The 20767-nt window shown below is 40.5% G+C and overlaps 1 protein-coding gene across 3 annotated transcripts in view; it reads left to right on the top strand.

The window, feature by feature from the left end:
• LOC126474879 (breast cancer type 1 susceptibility protein homolog) overlaps nucleotides 1-20767 on the top strand; it is a 274197-nt gene that overhangs the window by 141110 nt on the left and 112320 nt on the right. For all 3 annotated transcript variants that reach the window (XR_007586593.1, XM_050102369.1, XM_050102370.1), the window contains exon 6: nucleotides 18981-19930. Coding sequence is in view for 2 of the 3 variants with exons in the window: in XM_050102369.1 (XP_049958326.1) it covers nucleotides 18981-19930 (950 nt within the window). In the remaining variant the exon portion in view is untranslated. The remainder of the gene's footprint in view (nucleotides 1-18980; nucleotides 19931-20767) is intronic.

Here is a 20767-nt window from a genome sequence, read left to right on the forward strand (position 1 = left end):
TGTGTAGAATTGGTATCAGCCACAGTCTATTATTGTCAAACAAGTGATGAGTTTTGAAGAACAGCACTCCACCCATATGCAACATGTGCTTGGAGTGCTGCCAGAGCAGAGACAATTAGTGGACAGGGCGTGGCTCTCCGCATAGCAGCTAGGCCATCAGCACTATAGCAGACTGTGTGTACTTCAGTCATGGGGGTCAAACCTAGTACCAGTAGGAATTAGCCAACCTTCTGCACGTATTTTTCTACGTCATATTTCCCTGTTTCATTGCCTGAATACATGGTGATTCCACAGTGTTTGTGAGAATTACGTACCGAACAAGGTATGAAATTATTGCCAACGTAGATTAATTATGAGCAGTAAGTGCTGTAACTGTCCTACTGCCTGTGGCAACTCGCCCAGTGATAGAGTTTGGTGTTCAATCCATATTCAAACTAACCGGAGCTAACAACAGCAAGTGACTGGATAAGAACATAAAACCTTAAACTCCTAGCAACATTGAAAGAAAGAGAAAGAAAAATCAAGAGTAAAAATGCATGAATCTAGTCTAAAAATAATTCTGAAATTACTGAAAAACTGGAATCTAACGTACTGTGTACTCGGAGAGGAAAGACATCAAGCCAGATGTGTTACAATTTTTTTGGTGCAAGCAATGGACACTGTTCATTTCCTAAAATGCTTCACATGGGAGACATGATGTAGTCCTATTGACTTGTCGGACTTGATGTATTCCAGTTTCAGGGAGGAAAGTTGACAATTTTTCTAATCAGATCTACAGGTTGTTTATTCTCGAGGACCTGAACAGGGGCAAGATCGGTAATGCCAGGTGGTGTTTCATTAATCATGTCCTGGAAATCCGTAAGCATACATCCCACGTTGCGTGCTGTTTTGTGCAATTTGTTCAACACAGATTCCCCAGATCCTCCATAAAGCATTCAGAAGTGTTTGAACTCGGGTGACGTGACAATATGTGGACTGGCATTACCTTGTGTTTGAGCAACGTTTCCTTCCATAGGTAGGAATGGAACAGTGAACCATTGTCTGTAATCAATTTTCTACATGACCTACTTGAGCCAAGAAGTCCCATTGTAACACATTTGACACTATTACTGCCATAACGTGTTTCAGTTGTGTCAGAGTGACGAATTTAAAAGTCAGCTCCAGAAATATCAGTATGTGGCAGTACTCTCTTTTGGTGCGAAGGAGGAATCCCATGAGGTCTGCTGTGGCTGTGTGTTTTAAGTTTATTTTGGGTAATTGGATACAAAGGTGTGTGCAGGCTCTTGGTAATATGTCTGGATTTCTGGTATGATTTTCATACTGGAAGTATGCCTCTAATCTGCCTCTCCATGTCATTGAAATGAACAAGGGTTCTCAGCTTAAGAAAGCACTTCCTTGCTCCAAAGTGGCCATAGCTGAGGTGGGTGTACCAAATGACTTGATCAACTAGCTGTTCGGGAATGCACAGCATCCATGTTGCATTATCACTGCACCCGTGGTGGAAAAGAATTCCTTTCCTCAGTAGCTAGTACTAGCGCACTTCTGCCTCTCATGTATCTTCGTACTTTTTTTCAAGGTTGCCGTCCTGATGGCAGTGGATGTCTTTCACTTTCGCTATTACCTTTTCCTCATATACACTACTGGCCATTAAAATTGCTACACCACAAAGACAACGTGCTACAGACGCGAAATTTAACCGACAGGAAGAAGATGCTGTGATATGCAAATGATTAGCTTTTCAGAGCATTCACGCGAGGTTGGCTCCGGTGGTGACACCTACAACGTGCTGACATGAGCAAAGTTTCCAACCGATTTCTCATACACAAACAGCACTTGACCGACGTTGCCTGGTGAAACGTTGTTGTGATGCCTCGTGTAAGGAGGAGAAATGCGTACAATCATGTATCAGACTTTGAATAAGGTCGGATTGTATCGTATCGCGATATTGCTGCTTGCGTTGGTCGAGATCCAATGACTGTTAGCAGAATATGGAATCGGTGGGTTCAGAATGGTAATACGGAACGTCGTGCTGGATCCCAACGGCCTCGTATCACTAGCAGTCGAGATGACAGGCATCTTATCCGCATGGCTGTAATGGATAGTGCAACCATGTCTCGATCCCTGAGTTTAACAGATTGGTACGTTTGCAAGACAACAACCATCTGCACAAACAGTTCAATGACATTTGCAGTAGCATGGACCTCAGCTCGGAGACCATGGCTGCGGTTACCCTTGACACTGCATCACAGACAGGAGCGCCTGCGATGGTGTACTCAATGACAAACTTGGGTGCACGAACGGCAAAATGTCATTTTTTTGGATGAATCTAGTTTCTGTTTACAGCATCATGATGGTCGCATCCGTGTTTGGCGACATCGTGGTGAACGCACATTGGATGCATCTATTTGTCTTCGCCATACTGGCGTATCACCCGACGTGACGACCCATGGCTACCTTTCATTCGATCCCTGCGAAACTCTACATTTCAGCAGGATAATGCACGACCGCATGTTGCAAGTACTGTATGGGCCTTTCTGGATACAGAAAATGTTCGACTGCTGCCCTGGCCAGCACATTCTCCAGATCTCTCACCAATTGAAAACATCTGGTCAATGGTGGCCGAGCAACTGGCTAGTCACAATACACCTATCACTATTCTTGATGAACTGTGGTATCGTGTTTAAGCTGCAAGGGCAGCTGTACCTGTATACGCCATCCAAGCTCTGTTTGACTCAATGCCCAGGTGTATCAAGGCCGTTATTACGGCCAGAGGTGGTTGTTCTGGGTACTGATTTCTCAGGATCTGTGCACCCAAATTGCGTGAAAATGTAATCACGTGTCAGTTCTAGTATAATATATTTCTCCAATGAATACCCATTTATCATCTGCATTTCTTCTTGGTGTAGCAATTTTAATGGCCAGTAGTGTACTATGTTCTTCGTGTAGTAGAGGCTAAAGTGGCCCTCTTCAACATTATTTTTGATGGTTTCTTGTAAGCATATCGGGGACCAAGATAGGGCATCTGCTATTGTATTGTCGCTTATTTTTATACGTAGAATTTGAAAGGAGTACTCTTGTAACAGTAGCACCTATTGGAAAAGATGTCTGTGGGTGAGTTTTGCTGTCAGCAAAAAATCAAGCGCGTTGTGGTCTGTGTATGCTATTGTCTGCCTGCCGTAAAGGAAGTGTCGGAACGTTTAAAAAGGTCACACCCGACGAGTGCCTCCAACTCTGTCACTGGCTATGCTCACTTTTTGTGAATACCCGACTTCCAAACACCATAGTCTTTCTGATTAATGTCCGATTCTCTTTACACTTCTGGAAAACCATAACAGCTAGACTTGTTAATAAACTGTCTATTATGACACAAAAGTATCGGCACGTTGATAATGCTTCTTTGAGCACTAAAAACTGACCCTGTGCATCCTGGGTCCATTGCCACGTGGTACTCTGCCCGTGAGGGTATTGAGGCATGGGCTGCCAAAGGAGGAAGTTTGCAGAAGTTTTCGGTAAAAAATTAAGATTCCTAAGAAGCCACACAACTGGCACTTGTTTGTGGGACGTGGGAGTTGGGTAATTGCTGCAATCTTGTTGTGATTGGGAGAAATTCCGTCCCTAGTAATTACGTGCCCCAGGAAGTGCACTGGTGTAGCACTAAAATATGACTTTTCAATGTTCACAGTGACCTTGTGGTGTTTGAACACTGAAGTGGTTCTTGGAGCACAAAGTTACAGTCTTCCTATGACGTTTCTGCTATCAAAAGGTCATCAGTGTATTTTGTAACTCTCCCCTGGAGAAGCTTACAGAGGATATTGTGTAGACCGCGAATGAATGCAGGTGACAAGATGTTAAGGCTGAAGCGAAGTGGTCGAAACTGATAGCACTTCCAAAAGGTTTAAAAGGCTGTATATTTCATGCATTCCGAGTGAGCTCTATGTGCCAGAAGCCGCTGCAGAGGTCGCTATATGTAAATATTGACACACCATGAAAGTTCTGCAGCAGTTTCTCAAATTCTTCTGGTCTATCAGTTTCGGTATCAGTAATTGTGTTTAACTGACATGAACCTAACACCAGCCTGATAGAACTGTACCTTCTCTCCACGTCTTTTATTGAGTTGTTGTAGGTGGAAGTGGTGGGTTCAATAGCTGCGTCGGCCAACGTACGTGCAATTTTGTTTGCCACTTTGTCCCGGTATATGTGCGGAATGATATATGGTACCAAGAAGAATTTGTTGTGAGGTTTTACCTCAAATTTGTACGTGAAGTTTTTAATAGTGCCCAGTTTAGGCAAGAAGGCTTCATTTTATCCGGAAGGATAGCGTGCAACTGTTCCCAGTCCTGGCCGTATGTGTGCTGAGGTGTGTTCAGCTATTGTGTGATTACCTGGTGTAATACGGACGATTACTATTGTCTTTGCTGGACTTCTCGGAAGTCTGTGGTGTCAGTTCAGGTATGTCATCCATGTGGCACAGTTTTATGCTGTATGTGGACAGCTGTGATTTAATGGCCTGGTCTTCAAGTCAGATTGTGATTTTGTGATCTTTTCTTAGAGTAACAATACCTCTGCCTACGTATTATCAGGGCCAGGTGGTCACATAAGAAGTTCATTCCCTATGACCATTTGCAATGAGAGAGTAGATTCCACTAGGAAATTTGCTTCCATTTGACGCCCCTGACGGAGGACAATCTGACAATCACACCTTTGATGTGTGATTTTTTCATGGCTAATGTGGGTACGGGATGGTCTCGCACACCTTTGGCATCATGGGTGGTTGTTGTCGTTGTCAAAATTCGGGGTCAGGTTAGGACCATGCAATTCGATGAGCTCACTATTTCGTTCAATGAAGCGCTGGCCGTTAGTATCGTTGTGCAGTTGTGGACTTTGTCGCTGGTCATGCCGATTTGTGTTTGTCCTGTCGTCTTGCTGACTATTGTGGTAACTACCGTTGTTATTGTGGTTACTGGTTGTTGTTGTTGTTGTTGTTGTTGTTGTACTTTAATGATTTTTTGAGTGGTTACCTTGCTGCCCATTGTTTCTGTGCGACTTAGTGTTATCCTGTCCGTTATGTTTGTTGCCTACACTTTTCTTGTGACAGTCAATCACCATGGCTACCTCTTGCGAGAGGTTCCGGAACATGTCAATATCTTTATGGCAATGCTGTACCAAGGCCTGTTGATAGGTGAAAGGCAGTTTCGATTTTTCCGTATTAGTGATTCTAGCATCTTAATGGGAGACTTGTATTGGCAAGTTTCAAGGTCGGAGCACATCATAATCTTGTTTTTTACTCATGATTGTTCTGCTGGTAGCCAGTACAGTGCCTCGGACTTTTCTATGAATGACCTGTATGAATCGCAGTACTCTGCTGTGTGATGCATCTTATCAGCAGCATTCTCATCCATATACATGTACAATGGTGTATAACGGCCAGGGCATGGGGAATGCATTGTGGAACTGCCTTTGCTATGTGACTGGATGTAATAGACCATTCTCTTTGAATGTTGCGAATTTCCTAGTAGGTAGGAAGTCAAATCAACATCCACTGATGCATTCTGTAATTGTGCCTGTTGTTGGAAGTGTGTGTTTTCAAGCTGGCCGTGGTTGTGTGATGGCTATGACTTCCCACTGGAATAGTGCTGTTGCTGAAATTCACTTGTAGTGCATCTCGAGTATTTGCCATTGGCTGCAGTGAGGGAGCACTTGACAGTGTTTGTTGGGCTAGTTAGTGTTCACCGGTGCGAAAGTACACAGTGACAGTGGTGTATGATTAATTGCTGAGTCGTTGATGCACAGACTTTTGAGTGTTGTTCGTCTGTTCCAAGTCTTTGATCCTACTATCAATTAACTCAAATTTTTGCTTATTGTTTTCTTGATGCTTATTGTTTTCTTGATGAGTGGAGATTTGTTCAGAAATTTTCTGCTCTCCTGCAGCAAACCTGTTGTTAATTGCCTTAGATGTCATCGTGACTGTCAAAACTTCAAGTTCACTTTTTGTGTGCCAACAAGTGATGCTTTTCTAGTAGTGGCAGCATCCACTCTTGCTAGACAGCGACTCCTTTGGCAGAAGTGGCCTTTTGTTTTACTTCCGCACATAGTGTATCTATTTTTTGTATCTGTTTACGTAAGTATCGTTAACAGTGGCGATTTGGGCTTCTATGTTTCTGTCGGCATTTTGTAACTTATCAAATTAAGGCTGGAGTTCTGCTTCTACTGTATTACATTTTTGTGCTTTTTCTAACAGTTCCTGTTTGCATTTTCTTCACGTCTTCTGCCCGTTCTTGTTTGCACATTTCTTGGATGCATTTCCAGAATGCACTCCTTCTGTCATTGTCTGTGTCATATTGTTCACTGAGCATGGATGGTGAATTTACTCACAATTTTGGTATGCTATGAACAACATGTGTGTGTTGCTCATTGTTTTGTGCCAATTCATATTCAGTATTGTCGGTGACGGAGTTTGAATTATCGACTGGACTTTCCTAATTATCATACTGTTGTCTTGTTGGGCTTGTACACCTAAGATTTGTACCTCCCCCTTGTTTGAATGACTGTGAGTGACATCGGTGGCACCATTTTGAAAAATCATACTGTTGTGCGACTGTACTGACTGTGTATTGATTGACACTGATCCTGAAATCATGTCATCTATAAATTCTGTCTCGCTATTTAATGGCCTTCCCTATAATATCATTCTCCTGAGTGTCTGTGATGTCTACTAGATTATTCTGACACAATAGGTTGGCATAGCTGCGCGTCATGCGTAACATTGGAACATTGTATCATGGATTATAATATGCAAGTGACCCTAATGAAGTAATACTTTCACATTTAAACCGATCAACATCTTGTGAACAATGCTGGTGTGCTACCGCACTCACAGACGTGACACAGAGGTCACGAAAACCACCAGTTACTGTAGAAGGTAACACCTATTAGGTAAAAAATACGAAGGCTTTGTAAATATGCGCTAGCTGTGACCAAAATGCGGAACTTCTCATAGTCCACTACATGAATTTCTTTAACTGCTGACTAGTAGAGTGCTGATAAAAACAATTTTAATATTGGGAAGATGTCTAAAACTGAGTATCTTGATATATTTACCTGAAGATAGCAATGTACTTGTCTAAAAACAGGGTCGCCAATTATGTGACGCTTCCTCTGAGCTGATCTCATCGTGAGACGATATGCAGATTGTGCATTACGCTAACTCGGAATTGTACAAAGAATCCCCCTGACATGACTCCTATACGCAATATCTGACTTTTAATCTCTTGCCCCTGTTGAAGACTCACACCAGGTGAGGACACAAGCCACACATATAATAAGAATCAGTTTAATAAAAACACAAAAATAATCCCCCCCCCCCAAAAAATGACTGGGTTGTGAGAACTGGCAGGTAATTTTAACTGAGAGCCAGAAATACTGAGCAGAATGAAACAAATTTTTATTAGTACTGGGTTTTTACATTAACATCTATAAAAGCATGGTGAAATGAAGCCGCCTGATTAATTATAGCACAGTAAGCTTAAATAAAAATGGCAACTAAATCAAAAGTACTATTTTTTATCAGTTTTCAATACGGATTGGCACCTCTTCTATTACTGACAGAGTGCACAAGACTGTAGTTGGTTTACCTATCAACGTGAAGGTTATTGACATACAGAAGAAATCATCACTTTGAGCATAAACTGAACTTCAAATATCGTCCACACTAGCTCTTGTGTACCTACCTTGGCAAGAGCGATTTGAATATGGCCGGTGCTGCAGATGTTTACTTTGTGATGTTCTCTGCAACGTCGAAACCACAGCACGTGGTCCCCTCGTGGTGTCTGGATGTGGAACAGCGCCTTGTTGCAGCTGTGACTGCCCCATGCAGTTGCGTATGTGCTAAACTAATGTCCGGGCTGAAATAGAAAACTTCACTATTACTCCATTGCGCTCTGCGCCAGGTCCTTTCCAGTAGTAACAATTTTCTTATGAACTACCCTATCACTGTAATTCCCACTTGATGTCTGGATGCCCAGCAGCTGTCCAGTCAGTGTTGCTTTTGGGAGGTGCCCATTGTCTGAAGTCACTGGTCTGAGTGCCACACTGATGCCATATTCAGTATTCACAAAAGGTCCCTCTGCCGCATGGCAACGGTGCCGCCTATGTCTGGTACAAGCATCCAGTGTAGGGTAAGATCAAACAGACACTTCCGCTCAGAAACACTGTGGAGCAATGCGGGAAGGACCATGAGATGTTTTATCGCATACTCTACCCAAAGAAATCTGCTTTAGGTAAGCATGCTTTAGAAAACAAACACCAGATAAAATTTGGCGACACATCCATTGTGGCTCACACAGATGGCTTCTAGGATTGTATAATTAAAGAAGCCATTGGAGGGGGGGGGGGGGGGGATCACAGATAACACACTAACTAGAGACGGTGGCCTGCAGCTCAGCACAGCGTGGAATCCAACAATTGTGCAGTTAAAGTGGGTGCATTGAATGCCAAGTCAACTTATGCCCACATATGGCAATGCCATGGGCACCAGTGACATCACAGCCAGCAGCTGTTTTATCTGAGGGGTGTACCAGCAACCCAATGGCAGTCACACCACATGACAATGACCAAGGAGTGCTTGGCTGAAAAGTGGAAAAATTTTAATCAGTTAACATGGCTGGAAACCCGAAAACGTTTTATTCAATGTTAGCGCCACAAGACTCTACATTCTTACAGTGCATGTACCTGATTTCCTTGATCTGATCAACAGTTTTCAGGATGTCATTTGAGAAAAGTGCAGTTTGGTTTTGCATGGTCAGTGTTTCAAAATCCGTACTCACTTGTGTGGAGGAAGTCATTCTCTTCAAGATACTTCATTATGTTTGAGTTCATATGTTTTAGGGTTCTGCAACAGGTGGATGTCAGTGAGATTGAGATTGGACACTAGGTTTGGGGATCACTTCTGTTGATCTTTTTGTAGATGGATGTGACCTGTGCTTTTTACCAATCACTGAACACAAATTTTTGTTTAAGAGATGTAGGTATATTATGGTAAAAGTGAGATCTAACTTGACCACAAATTATGTATAGAATTTGACAGGGATGCCATTGGGTATTAGAGCCTTGTTTAATTTTAGCTGTTTCTCAATGCCACTGCCACTAATATCCTTGTCACCCATCTTTGCAGTGGTGTGAGAAGTAAATTGGGATGCTAAATTTGTATCTTTTTTTAGAAAAGGAACATTTTAAAATGGAGTTCAGTATTTATGATTTTACTTTTCTGCCCTTGATTCCAGTTCTTTTGTCATCCACAAGAGTTTGGATATTAACTTTGGTGTGACTTGCAGCCTTTACGTATGACTGGAATTTCTTTGGGTTCTGTAAGAACTTTTTGATAAGATTCTATTGAAATTTTGCAATGCATTTGTCATTGTGTCTTATATGAAATCTACAGGGATAATTAGGACATGGTCCATGGCACATCAGTATGTGGATTATCCTGTCTGATGAAATTAAACTACTCATTTTTGGATGTTCTTTAATGACTGGTAGGATGCTATCACTTTCCACTCTTTATGGGTACTCCCACAGATTCACCACCATTTGTCTACCATGCATACTTATGGCAGTCTACTAATTGTTGTCTCTACACCAGAGCTGCTGTACTCTTTTGCTCTCTCTGAACTTGAAAATTTCTACTAACCACTCAAATTAACTTTTTTTTTCAGATTATGTTCCAAAAGTAATATTTTTTATTAGTAAAAAACTTCCTATGATGAATGACATTACGTATAGAAACACAAAGACAGCTTTTAAAACTCAAAATAATGAATAACAAAATTTTGAAAACCACCAGTAATAAAATACAGAGTATGCTCGTGCACTGGAACAACTAAATCTTGAAGTCATTTGTCATTTTTTAGTTTCTGTGTAGCTGTAAAATCTAACTATGTATTTCACAAGTTTCCTGTGAACATAAATCTTGGAGAAGCTGGCTATAGCACAATGGATGTATTTATCTCGTACCAGTAGTGACTACTTGTCATTCAACTGATGAAATGTTGTCACTTTCAGTCTGTAATGAAATAATATCATGTTCTTCTTCACTTCCTGAGACACTAAATTAACTATTAGTGCTGAAAGAGAGATAAGAGGGGTTTTGTTTTTTTGAAGGCCTTTTAGTAAGTTGCCTGAGCATACACTAGATTTTACTTTTCTGTACAAATAATAAAAACAAGAAAACTCGGGATTTTAAGCTAAGGGATTAACTGCAATGACCAGGGTTGCCACAAGTTCTGGAAATCAGAGAATTTCAAACGTATGAGCAAAATCAGGGAAATTTGGAAAAAAAAACACTGAAAAATCTCATTTTCATCTCAGTATATGAAATGGTTTGTTCATGAGATGTCAAGCATCGTCATTGGCTTTCCTACTCCATCATTCTTACTGCTTCTCCCCTTCCTACCATTCCCCTCAGCTTGCAGTCAGCGCTGCCACCACTTCTTGCCGGTAGCCTAGTAGCTTCTGTTGAAATTCAGGGAGGCATGCATCACCTGAAGGAATCTCATGGTATCTTAAGGAGGTTGCCAGAAGTTGTCTCTTTGCTTCAAAAAATGTTGCAAATGTAGAATGAGGTACAGTACTTCTTGATCTGCTTTACACAGGTGTTAAAGTTTCTTTTCAGTTTCCACATTTATAGGTGAGATAATCAATTTGGAGGTTATGTGAACTGTTCTTTCAGGCTGTTCGTTTTATTGATATGGTGTTATCTTATTAGTATTCATTTTGTGCACTTTTGTGAGTTTGGTACCCCAGGGAATCTTAACATCTCTGCTTCCAAAATTATCTATGCTTACTGGCAAAACTGTACCTTTTTCCATTGCACTCATTCGGGATAAACTGCTCTTCGCATGCATCTGTTTACTGCCTAAAACTTTGTATCTTGTTAATGGATCCCCTAATATTATATCTCCTCTTAAAAAACCTTCATTTTCTCTATACTGTCTTATATTTTCTTTGATTTCCTTAACTTCAGTGCTGTGGTATGTGGTTGTTAGAACATGGCATTCGTTGTTAATTCCTTTCCACTCTTATTGTGGAAACGCTGCAAAAATGGTGGACATTTCCACCAATTGGGGCTTCTTGTGTTCAGAAGTTAACTATGCCTTGAAAATAGAGCAGGAAATCATTGCCAAAAATGGCATCGAAATTGTGGTCATGCTTTCAAACCACTTCAGATGTGAACTGGTACTTGCGTATGTCTATTTCCACTTCCAGATTTTGCGAACCCATTAGGTAAATTACCTTTCTTCCCAATCCAGTTAGTCTACAAAGTGGAAATTTTAACTCTTGACAGTGAGTAGATTTAATGAACAAAACACTTACTTGTTGTCCTATATCAATGCTAAAGTGAGTCCTGCCTCTCTGATTGGATTTGCTTTGTAGAAGTGAAATGAGGGGCAGTGGCAGAACTGCACACAGTTGCATTTCCCGTATTCGTGCCCTTATGAGAATCTTGGAAACCTATTTGGTTAGCTGACTGATGCTGTAGAGACAGACAGTTTACCCTAGTGTCCAATCTTTTTACATCAGGCACATGCTGTTCACCTTGTGACCTGGGCATTTGAAATGAGTGCGGTGCCTTTTGGAATGAATGCACATCTAGTGGGGGCTTAACCCGGTGGAATATTGTACAAATTGTTGGGACTCCTCATGTAGAAACATGAGTCGTACAGCCTCCCTTAGTGTGCTGAGCAAAGCAGACTTCACCTCAGCACCTACGTGTGGGTCAGTCCTGCAAACAAATACATTTACAAAGCAGGCCTCTGCTTTGCTGAGTAGGCACTTATTCCTTTCGTTACTTTCCCTTATTATGTATGTATGACTTGACAAATGCTTATTTGATTACTAAAGCGCTTTAAATCCTCTCCGGATTTTTGACGTAGGGTGGAAAGTTTATTGCTATAATAGCTAACACTATGGTTATCTCTATATTTATCTGCCAGCCCTTTTACGAGGACCAAATGGCTTGGTATTTCTGAGCCCTTCCATGGAATTTGTGAGCAGAAGACACTCTTAACAACTTTAGGTTGACGACTCCTACCATCACTTTGCCACTCCATATGGATGGTTTCCCTACATCTGTTAAATTTTTTATGAAAGTGTGGACATTTTTTCCTGATTTACCTGCAAAGGTTGGAACCAGCATTGCAACATCAGTTTAAGGCCAGGATGGAACTGGTTGTGGGAACTCTGGAAATGGGGAAATGAAGCTAGCTGTCGGCGCAATACTGCTTTGTGGCATCGCATTTACTGATGCCTCATTAACTCGCCTTTGCAGATCTTCATTCTCCACCCAGAGATGATCCAACCTTGTCTGCATTGCGGGAACTGTCTCCAGCTGTCCCTAAGACCTGGTGGTGGACTTCCCTTTAAAGTTTACACATAAAAACAAAAACAAAAAATTCGATGGCAGTTCTCCGTGATGTCTCTAATGGCGTCAAATGCTGACAGCATCTTATCCCTAAAAGCAAAACTTGTGATATACATTTGTCGATTGATGAATGGCATTGCACCATTGGGCAGTAACATGACGATGGCACCCAACGCCAGTGTGGCACTCAGTCATCTTACTCATGACGTGACCTTGTGTGAAGGCAGTGGTGAGGTCAGATGGCCTCGTGCAGCTTCAGCAGTGGTGGCAGCTCTGGGAAGATTGCAATGGGCAGCTAGCACTGACTGCACTAAGCACTCATCTGTTACAACAGAGCATGGAACCAAAGGGACCTGCATAATGGTTTCACACCACCACTCATGGCTTAGCAATTTGTATGTGGCACCTCAAAGCCCAAAAAAAAAAAAAAAAAACGGGTGGGGGGGGGGGGGGGGGGGGAGAGGGTGAATTCAGCGTCCTGCTCCTGACGCCAGTTTTTACACCCCTTTACCCCTTTGGGGGTGTACTCAGGATTAGAAAGTGGTGCGGGCTTGGAATTAATATATGACCTTCAAGTTTAAAGAAACTATGTTACTTTATTTGTTCATTGGGATTACATGAGAAGGATTGTCAGGGGGTCAGAGAGGATAACTCCAGTAGCCCAAGTCCCATCTCTGAGGAGGAGGAGGGAACTTGCCAAGAGAAAGGAATGGAGCCCTTTAGTGTCTGCTCTAGGTGGATGCTCAGAACAGAAGAGGGAGACATTTTTCGGTTGTGGCTCCAAGAGCCCTCAGTCTCACGAGTCTTCTGATCCTGCTGCGTGATTTGATTGGAAAGACCGCTTGACTGACATTGATTCGGCCTATTCCGTCATTAACCAGTTGATTGTTTTTGCATCAGCTGAAAGGCGACGGACCAAAAGATGGACTCTTTGTAAAAATAAAAATGGTCTAGGCCTGGGGGCCACCTTGTACATTAAAGTGCAAGGCAACATATCTGCTGCACATGACTTGTTTGACTGAATACCCAAATGTGCCTGTGCAACAAGCACCTTTCAGCTGTAACTGATGTTGCCCTTATACTGAAAGTTCTAGTGAGTGGACACGGAATGAAAGGACCAATCAATCAAATGTTGTATATCGCACTGTCATTGAAAGGTAGCATGTTGGTGTAACAGATACTTGTGCAGAGAACCATTGTGATCTGTTTGCCAGCGTGAAGAGATGTGTTGCCATGCATTTTAGATTTGACATGGGTACTTTGACGTACTGAAATGCGGGCTGAGTCCCTGAAACCTGGTAGTTTAAAATCTTCAGTCATAAAATGACTGTACAGCTGCAGCAGATGTTTTAATCATGATATTTTTAAAGGCATTATCACCTTGCTGATAAGAGGCTTCATCAGGGAGAAGTTAAATGTAGTTTAGTTGTCTATGTTAACAAAACACATCACACCTCTGATATCTTCCTCTATGGAGCTCTGTTACCATAACGATTTACCACATTCTAACCTGTCAGCTGAGTGTTGTGTACTGCATCGTGGCTCTGAGTATGGAGAGTTGGAGAAGATTTCAGATGGAAGGAACATAACAGAAATAGAAATGCACTGTTTGCTACATAGAAGAGTTATAGCAAAAGTTTTAGTAAATCCAAGTGTTCAGTATCCTGACATTTAACTCAGGATACGAGCAGTGGCAGCTCCCCGTAGCAGAAGATCCAGTCATTATACTGCATTTCCATATGGAAAGCTGTATAAAGTACAGAATATTATCATTAAAATAAGTAAATAAAGCTGTCATCATTCTGAAGATAGGTTTGAGCATCGGAGTGCTTTACTAGACATAGTACTGTTGGAGACAGTATGCTGTTGACTTTCTCTGACCTTCAAACTGACTTACCTACCGAGTTATAGGTGTAATGGTAAAGTGCCAGTCTATGGATCCAAAGGTCTTGAGTTTGATCCTAAGTCAGTCCTAGGATTTTTATCTTTCTTTTATCATCATCTTTCACCTCAGGCAGTGTTTGTTGATGTGAAAAATGCCAAGTTAAAACACGATTCAGAGTCCATACAAAATTGGAATGCCTGTAGCTTCATTCTCTTTGCTGCACTCTTCTACATAATCTCTTAAACCTTCCAGTTGCTCTTTCTACTTTTAGGCTGACAGGCAGTACAACTTTTCTTGAATTTCTTGTGGTGTTCTTTTTAGATGTCGATTTTCCTGTTCCCACTGTCAAAATTTAATACTCTTGCCCCATATGTTGTTCATGACTGTGAGTCCATTAATGTGAAGTTTTTGAATTTTTAAAATTATGGGGAGACAGTATGGCTGCCCAGCAATTCTCTTCAGGAAGTGAAATTCCAGTATTTCCAATAGGTATTTAAAATTAAAGAAAATCGTTTGTAGGTTTCAGAAATGTTGTACTTCATTTAAAACAACATTGTGATTTATATTTCAGTGACTGGTGCTTAAGATCCAGGCATCAGCCAATGGTAGCTCTTTGTCAAGGCACACACAGTTGCTGTGTTGCCTATTTTGTAGATTCGTGCAAACAGTGGCAGATTTAAAAATTTCATGAATAATGTTTGTAGTCTGCTGAGTTGATTCAATAAAGCTGAAGCCTCGTTTCACACAAGTGGTTTTTCAAACGTATTATTGGCACATGTGTGAGGGCATTGATAATACCCTCCGAGTTTTCATATAAACGTACACACGCTTCTTCTCTTGCTGACCAAAGTGTTTTTGATAAACTTTTTACCGGTTTGCTTCCTGGTTTGATGAAAGAAAGAAGTTTACTCCAGCGCTGTGTAGAAACAGAGAAAAAATTATAAAGGTTTTGCACTACATTGAAAAATGAACATGCTTACCGACAACAGCTTGCAGCACTAGTGCCTACTAAATTCAAAGAATGTGCTGGACATGCCACATAATACGCTTTTGGATTTTGTTCTTTAATGCGTGCCTGCAAACCAGTGTAGGTTCCTGACCTATTGCTTGCATTGTCATATGACTGGCCTCTACAGTCAATAATATCAATGGAATTTGTGGACAGGGCTTTTAGTACGGCCTAGCCAAGTTTTCTGGCTTGTGTCCCCGGTTTGGTAAAAATAAAGGGGAACGTTCAACAGGTTCACCATTCTTGTTCACATATCTTAATATGAAAGATAATTGATGAACATGTGAAATGTTTGCAGTAGAGTCGACTATTATAGAGAAATATTCGACCTATTTTATTTCACTTATGATAATTCTTTTGATTCATTCAGAAAGATGCTCTATTATTTCAACACAGATTGTTGAAGAAAGATAACTTGTATGTCACTGCCCTGGATTTCCATATCGTTCAATGTGCTCTGCGAGAAAAGGATCAAACTCGGCTATAAGTTCAAGAGACATCATAAATAGACTATTATGTAATGAATGGGATCTTTCAGCGTGTCCATGTAGTGGAAGTCCATGACTTATCAGCTTCTTCACTAAGGCAAACACCCTTTTCAACACACTGTACCAGTACATTTTTTCTGTCTCAACATATGACTCGAAATTGTTATCTATTGTTCTAAGTGACTTTTATCTTGTTAAGTGTCATAACTCAGAATTTTTGTGTTTAAGTGAATTCTCATGATGAGATAAAATATTAGAAATATTTTCCCAATCTGCAATACCATTAGTATGAATCACGGCCTTACTTACGAACGAACAATTTACATGGTGCACAAAAAACAGCACTGGTACTACAGGAGTATACTAGAAAATCATGCAAAGTTGATTCACCATTTAAAAGTTTACAGTAAAATACATTTTTGTTCAAATATCTGGTTTTATCGCCTATTAATCTTCTTGTATTAGAAAAATCACCATTACTGTTTTGATTAATGCCACATTATAAGAGAATGTCGATTGTTGATTCATTGACACACCATTACGCAGGATCATCACTAACGAGGTTATTTCTTTTTGCAGTGTCTGACTCGACACTTAGTTTTTCGTGAAACTTGAATTGGGAACAATTTGCTTTTCTTCACTTCTTTTACAACAGCTGCAGTGCTAGAAGTATCATACGTACTACATGAACTCTTTAAGTCGAACCAGCAACATTTTATGCGAAAGATTCATGTACTCTGCCAAGCATTTTTAGAACATTGGTTTCTCGTTCTGACCTTTCCTTCAATTATTTCTGAAATGCTGCCCCACTTAATTTTGCATGATTGCTTTTGTCACTGTTATTCATGTTAAGGCACTTACAAAATTGTCAACCAATACTCAAAACAAGAGAAAAAAAATTGTAAAAGGAAAGAAAGAAAGAAAGACTGTATCCAGTTCCAATCGTACTACACCGCACATGAGCGTTAAGCTTTTTACTTTAAACATTTCACACGAGCACAAAGATTTTTCCTTTGAACATGGAGCAATGAACTGACCAACTCTGATTACTTGACGTAACTGTGCTATGAAAGACTTGACGTAACTGTGCTATGAAAGAATGACAATGCAGAATAATTTAATTCCATTGTTGCCTGTTTCTCTGTTGCCAGCACACATGCCAGCTGGAATTTGTCTCGTAAAGAAAACGAGACAGTCTCTTTTTTGGCTTCTGTTTCCTACTTTCTGAATATTCCTGACCCCGTCTTTCTAATTTAAAAAGCAAATAATTTTTGCAGTTTCCTGCAGTGACGTGTGCTGGATCGAGTTTTATCCCTTATAACATTTTAGCAGTTTCTGTGGGCAGAGAAGACAGACTACAAACTTTAAGTAGTCTTGTTGGCAGTTGATGTGGTGTGTTGTCGATTGTGTGAACAATGCTGTTATGTCTACACGCAAATGCACCCTTTGTTTCAACATAAAATAAAAATAACCTTTCCTCAAAGAAAGAAAGCTTAGTTAAGAAGTTTAATATTAAATTTGCAATACCATGTACTATTTGATTGCACAGAGTGGGAACTTTGATATTATGCAGGCTCCAGCACAATAAATGAGACAAACAAAAGTTGGTTTCTTTTTCTTTTTTGCCAAAAAAAGTAACTAAGTAAATAAATAAAATTTTTAAACTGTTGTGAAGTGTATTTCACACATTATTAGATATTCTGCTTATGTTCTTTTCGGATAAACATGTGTTTCAAAATGTAAAACATTCCTTGTATCGACATGTTTTGTTAAACAGGTGTCATTAAATCAAGCTCAGATATTAAAGACCACAGAGCTTTCACATTAATTACAGTGATGGAGGGTTGACTTTATACTTCCCAATAATTTCTACAAGAAAGGTAGAAGCCGAAAACATTCTCGGAATTATAATGTTTCAAACATTACATTGTAGATTGCCATCCTGACAGCTTACTTCAAAATATTTTTAACAATCATGAAGATGATGCCAGACAGAAACCCATTGTTAAATTTCCATTCAGCCACCAAGTAAACTGTATATTTCCAAGCTTTTATTGTCAAATTTCGTTCTTGAGGCGTATTTAAACTAGCAAGTTGTTTGACCATATTAAAAATTTTTGTCGTTTGTAAGTGCAGTTATTTTAAAACATAAAAGGTTAAAGTGAGTACAGAGCAAAAAATGCCACCCCGCTTAATGTGCCGCCCCGAGGCCCGTGCCTCATGGGTCTATATGTAAATCCACCACTGCGTGCATAGGTCACGCAGCTTACATGGCAATGTAGGAAGTGGGGGGGGGAGGTAGCTGTGTAGTAGCTGATAAAGTAAGATCACACAAAACTGAAGTGAAATTTGAAATCACACACACATACATTTAGTTTAGCATGTGCTCCCTAACCCTGTCATCAGTCATTAACTTCACAATTTTTACAGTGACATTACTACCAGCCAACTTCTTTAGCAACTTGTGCTCCCTAATTCAGATGATGTAGTTACTAAGGACTCCGGCTCATTGCTCATTGTAAGGTATATGTGCACTATTTGTAGTTTATGTTCCAGATGTGGTATCCTGTTGCAGGTTGATTCATTATTCATCCATTTTGTTCGTAGTTTAATATGAGATTAAAACAGACATGAAACAGAATTATGGTACACTCCATGAAAAGCGTGCTGTGTCAGGTGAAAGAAATTGCCTGGAAATGCGAAATGAACAGCTGTTCACAGGGTCTGCTGTTAAATCCAGAGACCACTTTTTTAGCATCTGCTCTGAAATTCTCACGAATGTGTGATATTGTTTAAATTTTTAGAATGTATTATGTGAGAGTAATGGTGTTGAAGTATAATGTATTTGTACTTAAGTAACATGCTTTGGAGTCTATGTAAGAGATGACCATTTCGACATCATAAGAAAAGACCATTTCTGAATCATCCATGAAATAAATATAACATTTTGGTTTTCCTGTAAAGCATACAGAGTAGTCTAGACATATGACTTTAAATTTTTCAGAAGTATGTGAGCTCTTGTTTTCGTAACCCTTATCAAATCTGAGACAGTCTCCACAATAAGGGCATTATGAATGGTATTTTTATATTCTCTGTGTAATATGCCAATATCGATTCTTCCTAATTGCCGCTATGTCTTCTACGATTATTATAGACATCTCACTTACATTTCTTTTTTGACAGATCACCTCACCATCATCAGAAAATGACCCTTATGATCGAAAGACGGTGCTGTTTCCACGAATTCCGCCTGTGCTGCGCACGCCAGATAGTCGAAGTTCACGCCTAGCAGCTCAAGCACCCGACACGCCATCATCTGCAGAGCCATTCACACATTTTGAAAGTCCAGTTCAGGATACCTCAGCTCTTGAGAGACTGATTCAGGGTAGTGATTTAGAATCCATTCCTGATGGAACTATAGTACTTGATTCACAGAGAAATTTAGGAAATTTTTATGGACTGAATCAGTCCAACACGAGAATGGAACCAGTGGAGGCTGTAACAACAAATGAAGACGTTGTTCGTCCTTACACTGCACGTTTTCCACCTCAGTTAACACCAGAAGAGCCTTCTAAAGCTTCAGAACTTCATCGTTCAACCCAGTGTTTGACGTCGATGCAATCTTTGGCTCCAGTGCTTGCAGCTCCAGTGGCTCCCACCGCAGTTTCAGACTCTGCTCCACAGCCAACCTCCATTGTATCTCCAACATCAACCATAGGAAAACAAGTCTCTGCAATCAGTTCTGTTACAGCTAAAGAAAATAAGGGTAAATTTGGAAAAATTGACCGTGATTTGGAAAATGTAGATTCAAGACTAGGGCGTGATGAAGCTGTATCCGGTAAATTGTCTCCTGCTGCAGCTGTTCCTTCTAGTTTGCAACTAGGAAACACAGGCAAAGTAGCACCAGTTTCTCTTGCAATGGATGTATGGATTGGTTTAAATAACAATGGAACTATGCCACCAAAAAAACCATGTGTCACATTCACCCTAGACACGGAAAGTAACTCATGTTGGTCTAAACCCGTCAGTTTGCAAGGGCATGTGGATGTAAGTTCAGCAGAGGCAAGTGGACGTCGCCGAATTTCCATTGCTCTTACTTTGGACTTTGAAGGATCTGAGGCTCCACAGACAAGGTAAGTCTGCAGAGATATTTTTACTGACAGTAATTAGCTTTTAGTACCTCATCTTCTGTTTACAAGATGTAGAAAAAATTATGTCACTTGCTGTGGCTTAGCATTTGTGCAACATACGTAATATCTGAAAATAATAATAAGTTGCTGAATGCTCAACATTGTCACTTATTTTACTATTGTATGAAATCAAAATAATTTGATGTTTAAACATAAAAGCACAGTATACAAATTACAAAGTAAAATCTTCTGTATCCGTTATAATATTAAGCTTTATAACTAAAATTTTGGTTAATTTTCCCTCAAGAAGGAAAAGTAAATAAATTCTTCATTGAATCCACCTTAAGTGAGTGATGTAGAGCTGTCTGTGAGAGAAAATGATCATCTTAAATCCACTTCACAGTATCTAATAGAGGACTCCAGTTTCCAAAACATTCAGCAGAATATGATATACTACATTTGGACTTGCACATCTACATCTACATTTATACTCTGCAAGCCACCCAACGGTGTGTGGCGGAGGGCACTTTACGTGCCACTGTCATTACCTCCCTTTTCTGTTCCAGTCGCATGTGGTTCGCGGGAAGAATGACTGTCTGAAAGCCTCCGTGCGCACTCGAATCTCTCTAATTTTACATTCGTGATCTCCTCGGGAGATATAAGTAGGGGCAAGCAATATATTCGATACCTCATCCAGAAACGCACCCTCTCGAAACCTGGTGAGCAAGCTACACCGCGATGCAGAGTGCCTCTCTTGCAGAGTCTGCCACTTGAGTTAGCTAAACATCTCCGTAACGCTATCACGGTTACCAAATAACCCTGTGACAAAACGCGCCGCTC

The sequence above is a fragment of the Schistocerca serialis genome, chromosome 4, assembly GCF_023864345.2.
Source record: "Schistocerca serialis cubense isolate TAMUIC-IGC-003099 chromosome 4, iqSchSeri2.2, whole genome shotgun sequence".
Classification (NCBI taxonomy): Eukaryota; Metazoa; Arthropoda; class Insecta; order Orthoptera; family Acrididae; genus Schistocerca; species Schistocerca serialis.